Raw genomic sequence first — 12497 nt, 5'->3', positions numbered from 1 at the left:
CGGTCCTGACGGCGCACAGGCCTGGGGGGTTGTCCGTCCCGGATGTCATTAGGTACTACTGGGCTACTCACCTAAGGAGGATCCCCAGTTGGGTTTCCCTTTGGGCCTATAACAAGTGGACTGAAATAGAGAAACTCTGGCCAATGCACCCCAACTCTCTCTTATGGCGACCAGCTCAGTGTGACTCCTTCCCTCATCTCTTAGGCCCCATGCAGTTTACTAGGGATTTATGGCTCTCCAGCACACGTAGATTCGCCCTAACGTCTCCCTGCTCTCCCTTGGTGTCCTTCATATACCAACCAATGCTCCCGAGAAGTCTAGAATCTGCTATGGTGCACCCCTGGCTTAAGGCCGGCTTGTTTAGATTTGCAGATATTATTGACGGGAACACAATGCAGATCCACTCTTTTTTGATTTTCTTAAAACCAATTTTTCCCTTACTAACGCGAGTTCTATCAGTATTTGCAGGTCAGAGACATGGCCAGCACTCTGTATGGTCGGGCGGGTGCCTCTATACCTACGGAATTTGAGAAGCTCTGTAGGAGGGTCGCGCATACCAAGGGCTTGATCTCTGAAATATATAGACTGATCTCTGATCCGCAGGGTGGGTCTGATGGGGTTTTTCCTTATATGCGGAAATGGGAGCCCTCCCTGGGTAGATGGATTTCGCCCCGGGAGTCGTCCGCGATTTGGAGGGGTGGTTCCAGGACATCTATATGCACTTTGTACAAGGAAAATATTTACAAAATTTTGATGTTTTGGTACCACACACCGGACTTCCTTCATGGGCTGGACCCTTCTATCCCCGCTTCTTGTTGGAGGTGTGGGGGGGAGCACGGGGACCCTGCCACACATCTTGTGGTCCTGCCCGAAAATTGTACCCTTCTGGGAGCAAGTTAAAGTCCTGATAAACGAGGTCTTGTATGTAGTGGTAGACCTCGATCCACTAATTATACCTTTTGGGACTGAGGGTGAGGGGCATGGGCAAATTGGCCTCCAAGTTACTGCTTCACATCTTTACAGCGGCCCAGTGCCTGATTGCACGTTGTTGGAGACAGACGAGGGCTCCGTCCCTCCAGAACCTCAAGAGTAGAATACTAGATGTCAGGAGGATGGAACACCTCACCGTGCTACTAAATGCCTCAATGGACCGTTTATTGGCGGTTTGGGCGCCCTGGGATTACTTTGCAGCTGATGAGGACCTATAGGGTTAAGGTTTACTGAACTTACATTTATCTTCCAACTTTTCCCCCACCTTTTTCCCCGGCCTCTCCTCCATCAACCCACCCTTCCCGTCTATTCATTGTACGTCTTGTCTGTTATTACTTAGTATTAGTCTTGCGCACATGTCTGTTATTACTAAACTTTAATAAAAATTTATAATTAAAAAAAAAAAAAATTACAGACCTCTCCATTCTTTGTAGGTGGGAAATCTTGCAAAATCAGCAGTGTATCAAATACTTATTTTCCCAACTTTAGCTTGATTGTTGAGAGCTGCTGTATATGATGGGGATTTTTTTTTTATTCAACATTCTTCAAAATGGCACACATGGGTTGATGAATTTTGCTGAAAATGAAAGATGCTCTTTGTTTTTACCTGTTTGTGCTTTTTTACAGCAAAAAGTCGCAAAGTTGTTTACAATGTAATGTATCAGGATTAGTATGTGCAAAAATAAAATGAAACCCATTTTGCACACCTGTAGTGGAATATGATTGTGTATAAGTGACTGAAATCTGGGTTAGGAAAATGAGTCTCTTTCAGGACTTTTCTGCACTGAGTGTGATACTTTTTCTTTTTAGAGACATGAGGGAAATGAAAAATCTCTTAAGCAAACTCAGGGAGACCATGCCTTTGCCATTAAAAAACCAAGGTAAGTGCATCTGAATCTAGTTTCTGCACACAACTATTTCTTGATCATCCTATGGAAATGTAACCGCCCTGTGAAAAATGAAGTGAGTTGATACACACGGCACTTCTGGGGTGGTGCTCAAGTAGGGTCCAAAATCGTCTCTAGTAGATGTAGAAACTTGGCACTCAAGATCAATGTGAATAGTGGTCTTTTATTGAGAAGAACTCGTAGGACCAGCACAAGCACAGACGTTTCGGTCAAAGACCTTCATCAGTGTGCGTGCAGGGAGTCCTCAGAAGGTATAGCAACTTGGCAACTGGTGTAGTCTGGTATGACGCAGTGTTTACCGCTGTCTATGTGGCAATAGACAGCGGTAAACACCGCGTCATACCAGACTACGCCAGTTGCCAAGTTGCTACAGTCATATGAAAAAGTTTGGGCACCCCTATTAATGTTAACCTTTTTTCTTTGTAACAATTTGGGATTTTGCAACAGGTATTTCAGTTTCATATATCTAATAACTGATGGACTGAGTAATATTTCTGGATTGAAATGAGGTTTATTGTACTAACAGAAAATGCGCAATTCACATTTAAACAAAATTTGACCGGTGCAAAAGTATGGGCACCCTTATCAATTTCTTGATTTGAACACTCCTAACTATTTTTTACTGACTTACTAAAGCACTAAATTGGTGTTGTAACCTCATTGAGCTTTGAACTTCATAGGCAGGTGTATCCAATCATAAGAAAAGGTATTTAAGGTGGCCACTTGCAAGTTGTTCTCCTATTTGAATCTCCTATGAAGAGTGGCATCATGGGCTCCTCAAAACAACTCTCAAATGATCTGAAAACAAAGATTATTCAACATAGTTGTTTAGGGGAAGCATACAAAAAGTTGTCTCAGAGATTTAAACTGTCAGTTTCCACTGTGAGGAACATAGTAAGGAAATGGAAGAACACAGGTACCGTTCTTATTAAGCCCAGAAGTGGCAGGCCAAGAAAAATATCAGAAAGGCAGAGAAGAAGGATGGTGAGAACAGTCAAGGACAATCCACAGACCACCTCCAAAGACCTGCAGCATCATCTTGCTGCAGATGGTGTCAATGTGCATTGGTCAACAATACAGCGCACTTTGCACAAGGAGAAGCTGTATGGGAGAGTGATGCGAAAGCAGCCATTTCTGCAAGCATGCCACAAACAGAGTCACCTGAGGTATGCAAAAGCACACTTTGACAAGACAGTTACATTTTGGAAGAAGGTCCTGTGGAATGATGAAACAAAGATTGAGTTGTTTGGTCATACAAAAAGGCGTTATGCATGGAGGAAAAAAAAACACGGCATTCCAAGAAAAGCACTGGCTACCCACAGTAAAATTTGATGGAGGTTCCATGATGCTTTGGGGCTGTGTGGCCCTTGCCGAGGGTCGCATGGATTCAACTCAGTATCAGCAGATTCTTGACAATAATGTGCAAGAATCAGTGACGAAGTTGAAGTTACGCAGGGGATGGATATTTCAGCAAGACAATGATCCAAAACACCGCTCCAAATCTACTCAAGCATTCATGCAGAGGAACAATTACAATGTTCTGGAATGGCCATCCCAGTCCCCAGACCTGAATATCATTGAACATCTGTGGGATGATTTGAAGCGTGCTATCCATGCTTGGTGACCATCAAACTTAACTCAACTGGAATTGTTTTGTAAACAGGAATGGTCAAATATACCTTCATCCAGGATCCAGGAACTCATTAAAAGCTACAGGAAGCGACTAGAGGCTGTTATTTTTGCAAAAGGAGGATCTAGAAAATATTAATGTCACTTTTATGTTGAGGTGCCCATACTTTTGCATTGGTGAAATTTTGGTTAAATGCGGATTGCACATTTTCTGTTAGTACAATAAACCTCATTTCAATCCAGAAATATTACTCAGTCCATCAGTTATTAGATATATGCAACTGAAATAGCTGTTGCAAAAACCCAAATTGTTATAAAGAAAAAAGGTTAATATTAATAGGGGTGCCCAAACTTTTTCATATGACTGTATATCTTCTGAGGACCCCCCGCACGCATACTGATGAAGGTCTTTGACTGAAACGTCAGTGCTTGTGCTGGTCCTACCAGTTCTTCTCAATAAAAGACCACTATTCACATTTATCTTGAGTGCCAAGTTTCTACATCTACTGTGGAAAATGAAGACCTCATTCAGACGTCAGTGAATTTTCTTGTACATGAAAAAAAACAAGCTTGTTTTCATCAGTATATTGGATCAAATTTTCATCCGTCTTTGGTCCGCTTTTACCATCAGTGATTTTCTTTATGCAAAATAATAAAAAAAAAAAAGCAAAGGTTTCCCTATCCGTTATCATGTTATAAACGGACAGCATATAATTGCTTGTGCTATTTGGAATTTTCACGGACTCATAACCTTGTATGGGGGATTTGATCTGTGTCTTGGATCAAAAACAGATATGTCTCTTATTTTTGGGGGGAGGAAGACACACAGTTTGCTGCTGTTCACATGTCCGAGTTTTTTTGCAGAGACTATTATGGGTATGCGTTGTTTCAATGAAAAGCAAGGATAATATCTGTAAGTAAAAAATAAGCATCTGAATAAGGCTTAAGGATGCAGCGATTTATTTATTTTTTTGTTCATTTTTTTTTTATCTTTTTCTTGTTTCTTAATTACATTTATAAAGCCAAAACTCCTTATTTCTTTTTGACCTTGTACATCTCAATATTTAAAGGGTTAGCTACTACTAGAACTGCCCGTTCTGATTCCACGTTTCCCCCAGGTAAAATAAATAAGCCTATACTTCCCTCCATGGCCAGCATTGTCCCAGCGGTCCTGGGCCTAACATGACGTTGTGACATCACTTGAGCATCGTGTCCAATCAGCAACAGCTTCTGTCTCCCCGCCTTCGGACAGACGTGTTACTTGAATTCTGATGTAATTGTTTTGATAAATTGAATCCATAATTAGTGATGGGTGGACTTGCCAATATCGGCGAGTCAAATTGGGTTCAAAAACAACCCCAGTTTGGGCCCAGAATTGATCTCAGATATCTGGCCTGGATGCTGGTCCCCATATAAATCTATGGTGACCCGATTTAGGAGCTTAAAAATGGCGGTAGAAGAAATTGGGGGATTAGAGCGGGTACTTTATACTTACCAGTCGCCCGTGGATCTGACGCTACTTTCAGGGCCGGTCATTAACCTTATGCATATGCACTGCTTCCCTCGCTCACTGGCAGTCCCTGCGTCTCTGGTTGTAGTCAGATGTATCCCCACCTGTATGACAGCGTGTCTGACTGCCTTCAATCAGAGACGCTGTCTGTGTGTCTATGTTGGTGTAAAAATAATAAATAAATTGGAGTATGGTCCCCCTCATATTATGATACCCAGCACAAACGGCTACAGGCTGCAGCCCCAGCCATGCGCTTATCTTGGCTGTGTATCAAAAGAAGAGGAACCGCTTGCGGCTTTTTTTTTTACTGCAGCCAATCACAGACGCAGGGACTGCCGGTGGGCGGGGGAAGCGGTGCATCACAAAAATCTTTATCACTAAGAATATGTTCACACTGAGTTATTTGGCATGGATTTTGAAGTGGATCACTCAGTGTGGACATAACCTAAGGCAATGTATGTGGAAATGAATGATTGATACAATTGCTGTCTCCATCAAGTGTGGCTCCTTAAGTGTGTAGCAGAAAGATCTGCAATGACCCCGCCACCTCACCAGTGCCGGAGCTTCCGCCTCACTAGTCCATCTACTCCACCATTATCCTATGGAATGTAAGCCCGCAAGGGCAGGGCCCTCTCCCCTCTGTCTATCTATTGTAACTTGTACAGTAGAACCTCGGATTATGAGCAACCCGGTGTGCAAGCATTTTGCTCTACGAGCAAAGCTTGCTGCAAATTTGTAACTCTGTTTGCGAGCAAAGCTTTGTTGTATGAGCAAGTACTCACCGCACACACTTCTGGTTCCATACTTTCACCACGCTGTGACCCGCTCTTGTGGTCCGCAGGCACATGGATCCGGTAACAATCGCAGCCGGTGCATGGACTGCTGCTGTCTTTCCTTCATGTCAGCCGCCGCTGAGCTCTCTGCACACCTCCCAAAGGCACCGCGCTGGCCAATCAGAAGCAAGCGGCTCATGCGTATGACATCAGCGAGCTGGCCAATCAGAGGCAAGCGGCTCATGTGTATGACGTCTGCTGCTGAAGCACTGACAGCGGCAGCCTCTGAATCCGGCGCGAACGTTACCGGGTCCACATGTCTTCGGGGAACGGAGGATAGGTCAGAATAATATGTGTGTTTGTGTGAAATGGCACAATAGGGGACCAGGATGGGACATTGCTACAAATTGTGGAACGAATTGTCTGAATTTCAATTATTTCCTATGGGAAACTCTACCTTGCTATATGAGTAACTTGTATTACGAGCACACTCCCAGAATGAATTATGCTCGTAATGCAAGGTTCCACTGTATATGTATTTTGTATGTAACCCCTTCCCATGAACAGCATCATGGACTTAATGGTGCTCTATAAATAAATATTAATAATTATTCTGTTTTTCCTGCACAGACGACAGTAGCCTCCTCAACTTGACACCTTATCCACTCGTCAGAAGAAGAAAGAGAAGATTCTTTGGATTGTGTTGTCTCATCTCCAGTTAAAAAAAAAATATAGAAAAGCCATTCTTTCTGCTGATACGTTATAGTTTGACCTTTGCCGTCATATATCGTATTGAGGTTGGTTATTTCATTATGTATTCAGTGTTGCCTAAACTGCCTTGTTTCAAAACTTGTATAGTCTGGAGAGGAACGCCATGACTGGACCGGTGGAGGAAGCGGCAAGCGTGACGATGCCATCAGTGACTGGCTGGATATGTTATAACAGACTTTATGAACACTCCGATGTTCATGGCATACAATAAATATGCAAAACGCTTTGATGTCCTAGTATTGTGCTATAGGAAAAACCATTCCATCGGCATCACAGTGGAGATCACTATGGATCCTAGTGACAGCAATCATTATGCGAATATTGATGTATCAAGGCCAATAACTGTACTTTGTATTTTTAGTTCTTTTCTCTTGTCTCAGTCATACCTAGTCTTCCACAAAGCATCAGGATTTTGTCCAGAACCTCAGCCAAGTTTCTACCCTGCTAACTAGAGGATGAAAATGAAGTATTTATGGCTTGTACATATATTGTAATCTTGATGATGATCATCAGTATTTTTTCCTTTCAATCGAATGGTGTGATTTTCACAATTTTGAAGATGTTATACATATATATTAAAATAGTGTATTCAGTTCCCGGATATATCCTCATGACCTAGAAAGACAATTTACCATATATTGTTACTATAGGAAGTTGAAGCATGGTGTCTGCATATTGACATAGTGTTAAATCTGATAGGGCATGCCAGAGTTAGCTGAGACTGAAATATACATTTTACATTGTTAATAAATTTTTTTTAGTTAAATGTGTGATATTATCATTTGTGTCACTCTTCTATTGTCACGTCCTCTACAAACGAATGGATGACATTGACTGGTACTACATAAAACACACTAGTTTTTTCATGAGTTTTCAGAATATGCTGTGAGGTCAGAGTACATGAGGAATAACACTCTTTCTGGCCATTATGTGACATATGTCCAGAACTTTTTACCAGTTTTCACATTTGCAGAATCTAGCTCACATTTTTAGTGGTTTTTGAGCTAGTGGGTGGAGACTAGCTGCTTTACTGTTTACAACACACACACACGGGATTCCTGCTTTTTGTAACCTGTGCCGTGCCAAGCTCAGTAGGGGCCAGACCAATACTGGCCTGATCACCAACAGCATGCTCAACTGCTCTTAGCTGCATTTAGTGTAGGTCAAGCTTCTGGAGTAGGGATAGTGTATTACAGACCTGTGGCAGGCATTCAAGCCTTACACAGTGTGCAGCTGCTAGCTAAAAAATATATTCTATTGTCTAAAAATACCAGTTTTAGCTGCATACATAATTTAAAATATGCAAGACCTGAGGTAATGGATGTGGAAGTGGACTTTGCGTGGCCGTAAGCCAGGCCAAACTGTGCCCGCTGCAGGAGCACAGCAAAGACACATCATGTAGACCAGAGATGGGGAACCTCTGGCCCATGGGCCGTATGCAGCCCGTGAAGTAGTTTCCTGTGGCCTCTGGGCAGATTCCTGGGGCCGCATTGCTTGGGCCAACCATCGAGTCTTGCCAGCCACCTGCGCTTTAAATCCCCATGTGCACTGTGAGAATGCGCATTCCGGAGGCACACTTGCAAGTGACTCTTGCAAGTCTTGCATCGCATCACCTGGTACGGCCGCACACTCACAGGCGCGGTTCGGCTGAATGTAGTTCTATGCAGCTGAGACGCTCCTGTCAGGGGAGTGTGCGGCCCTGCCATGTGATGCGATGTGTGACTCCGGCTGAAGCGTTTACTACTGAATGCTGCAGTAGTGTACCATTGAGACTTACTCAGGACTTACTTTGTGGGCGGGGTTAGCGGTCTGCACTCCAGTCTCACAGAAGATGATGGGAAAATAGAACGAAGGAAGGAGGGATCCAGCACAAATCCTCGTGGTTAAAAGTAAAAAAACATCCTTTATTTCAAAAATTTAAAAGATCATCAGAGACCCGAAGTAGGGAACATATTTACAGTGGGCGCATAGGCAAACTTTACGCGTTTCGGACTGGGGGGGTAAAAACAACAGAGTCCTTAATCATAATTCACTTATGATTAAGGACTCTGTTGTTTTTACCCCCCCAGTCCGAAACGCGTAAAGTTTGCCTATGCGCCCACTGTAAATATGTTCCCTACTTCGGGTCTCTGATGATCTTTTAAATTTTTGAAATAAAGGATGTTTTTTTACTTTTAACCACGAGGATTTGTGCTGGATCCCTCCTTCCTTCGTTCTATTTTCCCATTACCTTGGCTGGCCTGGACCTTCCAGCGGATCCGTGCACCCAGGAGATCACAGCAGTGGAGTCTGCAGGTGAGCTGAAATACCTTTATTTCACAGAAGATGAGCAGCAGCTTCACGTATTCCAATGCTGTATACCCGCCCTCCGGTGCTGTGTGCCCCTGTGCTGTGTGTGACCCACAGTGAGGTGTGCCCCCTCCCCCAGTGCTGTGTGTGTACCATCCATAGTGCTGTGGGCCCCTATAGTGCTGTGTGCCTCCTCCCACAGTGCTGTGTGCCTCCTCAACCCCCAGTGCTGTGTGCCCCCTCAACCCCCAGTGCTGTGTGCCCCCTCAACCCCCAGTGCTGTGTGCCACATCCCCAGTGCTGTGTGCCCCCTCCCCCAGTTCTGTGTACCACACCCAGTGCTGTGTACCACACCCAGTGCTGTGTACCACACCCAGTGCTGTGTACCATCCCCTAGTGCTGTGACCCAGTGATGTCCATGTTTCCCATTGCTGTCCATGCACCCTAGAGATGTCTATGCTCCAGAAGTGCTGTCCGTGCCCCCCAGTTCCCTCCTAGTGATGTCTCTGCTCCCCAAGTGTTATCCGTTTTCCCCAGTGCTGTCCGTGCTCTCGTGATATCTGAGCCCCCCCTCATGCTGTCCTTGCCCCCCAATGCTGTCCGTGCCCCCCAGTGCTGACCATAACCCGTAGTGGTGTTTGTGCCCCCCTAATGATGTCTGGGATCCTCCAGTGCAGTTCATGCCTCCCTGTGATGTCTGCGCTCCCCCAGTGCTGTCTGTGTCCCTCTAGTGATGCCTGCTCTCCAGTGATGTATGTGCTTCAACACTGCTGTCCGTGGCCCCCAAAGTGCTATTTGTGCCCCTCAGCATATATATGCCTCCCAGTGATGCCTGTGGCCCAGCATCTCTTGTAATGTTTGTGTCCCAGCCCCTCCTGTGATGTGTATGCCTTCAGCCTCTCCTGTGATGTATATGCTCCCAGCCTCCCCTGTGATGTGTATGCCCCCAGGCCCCCAGCCCCTCCTGTGATGTGTATGCCCCCATCCCCTCCTGTGATATGTATGCCTCCAGCCCCTCCTGTGATGTCTATGCCTCCAGGCCCTTCCTGTGATTGTATGTTCCCCAGCTCCTCCTGTGATGTGTATGCCTCCCAGCCCCTCCTGTGATGTGTATGCCTCCCAGTCCCTCCTGTGATGTGTATGCTTTCAGCCCCTTCTGTGATGTGTATACCTTCAGCCCCTCCTGTGATGTGTATGCCGCCCAGCCCCTCCTGTGATCTGTATGCCCCCAGCCCCTCCTGCGATGTGTACGCCTCCAGGCCCTTCCTGTGATGTGTATGTTCCCCAGCCCCTCCTGTGATGTGTATGCCGCCCATCCCCTCCTGTGATGTGTATGCCCCCAGCGTCTCCTCTAATGTAGTATGCCCCCAGCATCTCCTGTGTGATGTAGTATGCCCCCAGTGTCTCCTGTGATGTAGTATGCCCCTAGCATCTCCTGTGATGTGTATGCCCCAAGTGTCTCCTGTGATGTGTGTGCCCCTAGCTTCTCCTGTGATGTAATATGCCCCCAGCATTTCCTATGATGTGTATGCCCCCAGCATTTCCTATGATGTGTATGCCCCCAGCATCTCTTGTGATGTGTATGCCCCCAATGTCTCCTGTGATATGTATGTCCCAGCGTCTGCTGTGATGTGTATGCCCCCAGTGTCTCCTGTGATGTGTATGTGCCCAGCATCTCCTGTGATATATACATCACATGAGGGGCTGGGGCATACACATCACAGGACGGACTGGGGGCATACACATCACTGGAGGAGCTGCGGAATATACATCACAGGAGGGGCTAGGGGCATACACATCATAGGAGACGCCTCCGCCTCCCGTGGTGCTGTGAGCCTCCTGCCTCCCGTGGTGCTGTGAGCCTCCTGCCTCCCGTGGTGCTGTGAGCCTCCTGCCTCCCGTGGTGCTGTGAGCCTCCTGCCTCCCGTGGTGCTGTGAGCCTCCTGCCTCCCGTGGTGCTGTGAGCCTCCTGCCTCCCGTGGTGCTGTGAGCCTCCTGCCTCCCGTGGTGCTGTGAGCCTCCTGCCTCCCGTGGTGCTGTGAGCCTCCTGCCTCCCGTGGTGCTGTGAGCCTCCTGCCTCCCGTGGTGCTGTGAGCCTCCTGCCTCCTGTGGTGCTGTGAGCCTCCTGCCTCCCGTGGTGCTGTGAGCCTCCTGCCTCCCGTGGTGCTGTGAGCCTCCTGCCTCCCGTGGTGCTGTGAGCCTCCTGCCTCCCGTGGTGCTGTGAGCCTTCTGCCTCCCGTGGTGCTGTGAGCCTTCTGCCTCCTGTGGTGCTGTTTGACTGCTGCCTCTCTTAGTGCTGTGAGCCTCCTGCCTCCACGGTGCTGTGTGACTCCTGCTTCCTGCAGTTCTGTTTGACTCCTGTCTCCCCCGGTGCTGTAAGTCTCCTGCCTCTCGCGGTGCTGTGAGCCTCCTGCCTCCGGTGGTGCTGTTTGACTCCTGTTTCCCGCATTGCTGTTTGACTCCTGCCTTCCGCGGTGCTGTGAGCCTCCTGCCTATCGCGGTGCTGTGAGCCTCCGACGGTGCTGTGAGCCTCCTGCCTCCCGCGGTGCTGTGAGCCTCCTGCCTCCTGCTGCTGTGAGCCCAACACCCAGTGCTGTGTACCCCCCTAGTGCTATGTGCCCCCCTCCCAGTGCTGTGTGCCATCCCCACCCAGTGCTGTGTGCCACCCCCCCAGTGCTGTCTGTGCCCCCTTGGTGATTTTTCTGCCCCTCAATCCTATCTGTGTTCCCCAGTTCTGTTCGTGCCACTCTAGTGCTGTCCGTGCCACTGCCAGTGCTGTCCATGCCCAGCAGTATGGCCTGTTCCCCCCCCCAGTGATGTCCGAGCCCCAGCCCCTCCTATTATTTGTATATGTCCCCAGCCCCTCCTGTGATGTGTATATGTCCCCAGCCCCTCCTGTGATGTGTATATGTCCCCAACTCCTCCTCTGATGTATATATGCCCCCAGTTCCTCCTTTGATGTATATATGCCCCCAGCCCCTCATGTGATGTATATATGCCCTCAGTCCCTCCTGTGCTGTATATTTGCCCCAGTCCCTTCTGTGATGTATATATGTCCCCAACCCCTCCTGCGATGTATACAGTGCCTACAAGTAGTATTCAACCCCCTGCAGATTTAGCAGGTTTGATAAGATGCAAATAAGTTAGAGCCTGCAAACTTCAAACAAGAGCAGGATTTATTAACAGATGCATAAATCTTACAAACCAACAAGTTATGTTGCTCAGTTAAATTTTAATACATTTTCAACATAAAAGTGTGGGTCAATTATTATTCAACCCCTAAGTTTAATATTTTGTGGAATAACCCTTGCTTGCAATTACAGCTAATAATCGTCTTTTATAAGACCTGATCAGGCCGGCACAGGTCTCTGGAGTTATCTTGGCCCACTCCTCCATGCAAATCTTCTCCAAGTTATCTAGGTTCTTTGGGTGTCTCATGTGGACTTTAATCTTGAGCTCCTTCCACAAGTTTTCAATTGGGTTAAGGTCAGGAGACTGACTAGGCCACTGCAACACCTTGATTTTTTTCCTCTTGAACCAGGCCTTGGTTTTCTTGGCTGTGTGCTTTGGGTCGTTGTCTTGTTGGAAGATGAAATGACGACCCATCTTAAGATCCTTGATGGAGGA

General features: G+C 46.8%; 1 protein-coding gene across 1 annotated transcript in view; it reads left to right on the top strand.

The window, feature by feature from the left end:
* RGS7BP (regulator of G protein signaling 7 binding protein) overlaps positions 1 to 7347 on the top strand; it is a 196075-nt gene extending 188728 nt beyond the window's left edge. Inside the window, exons 5-6 of the mRNA XM_075326232.1 lie at positions 1801 to 1871; positions 6441 to 7347. Coding sequence (XP_075182347.1) covers positions 1801 to 1871; positions 6441 to 6532 — 163 coding nt within the window. The 3' untranslated portion in view covers positions 6533 to 7347. The remainder of the gene's footprint in view (positions 1 to 1800; positions 1872 to 6440) is intronic.
* The last annotated feature ends 5150 nt before the right edge of the window (positions 7348 to 12497 follow it).

This window comes from Anomaloglossus baeobatrachus, chromosome 1, assembly GCF_048569485.1.
Source record: "Anomaloglossus baeobatrachus isolate aAnoBae1 chromosome 1, aAnoBae1.hap1, whole genome shotgun sequence".
NCBI lineage: Eukaryota > Metazoa > Chordata > Amphibia > Anura > Aromobatidae > Anomaloglossus > Anomaloglossus baeobatrachus.
This window is presented reverse-complemented; position numbering and strand designations above follow the sequence as displayed.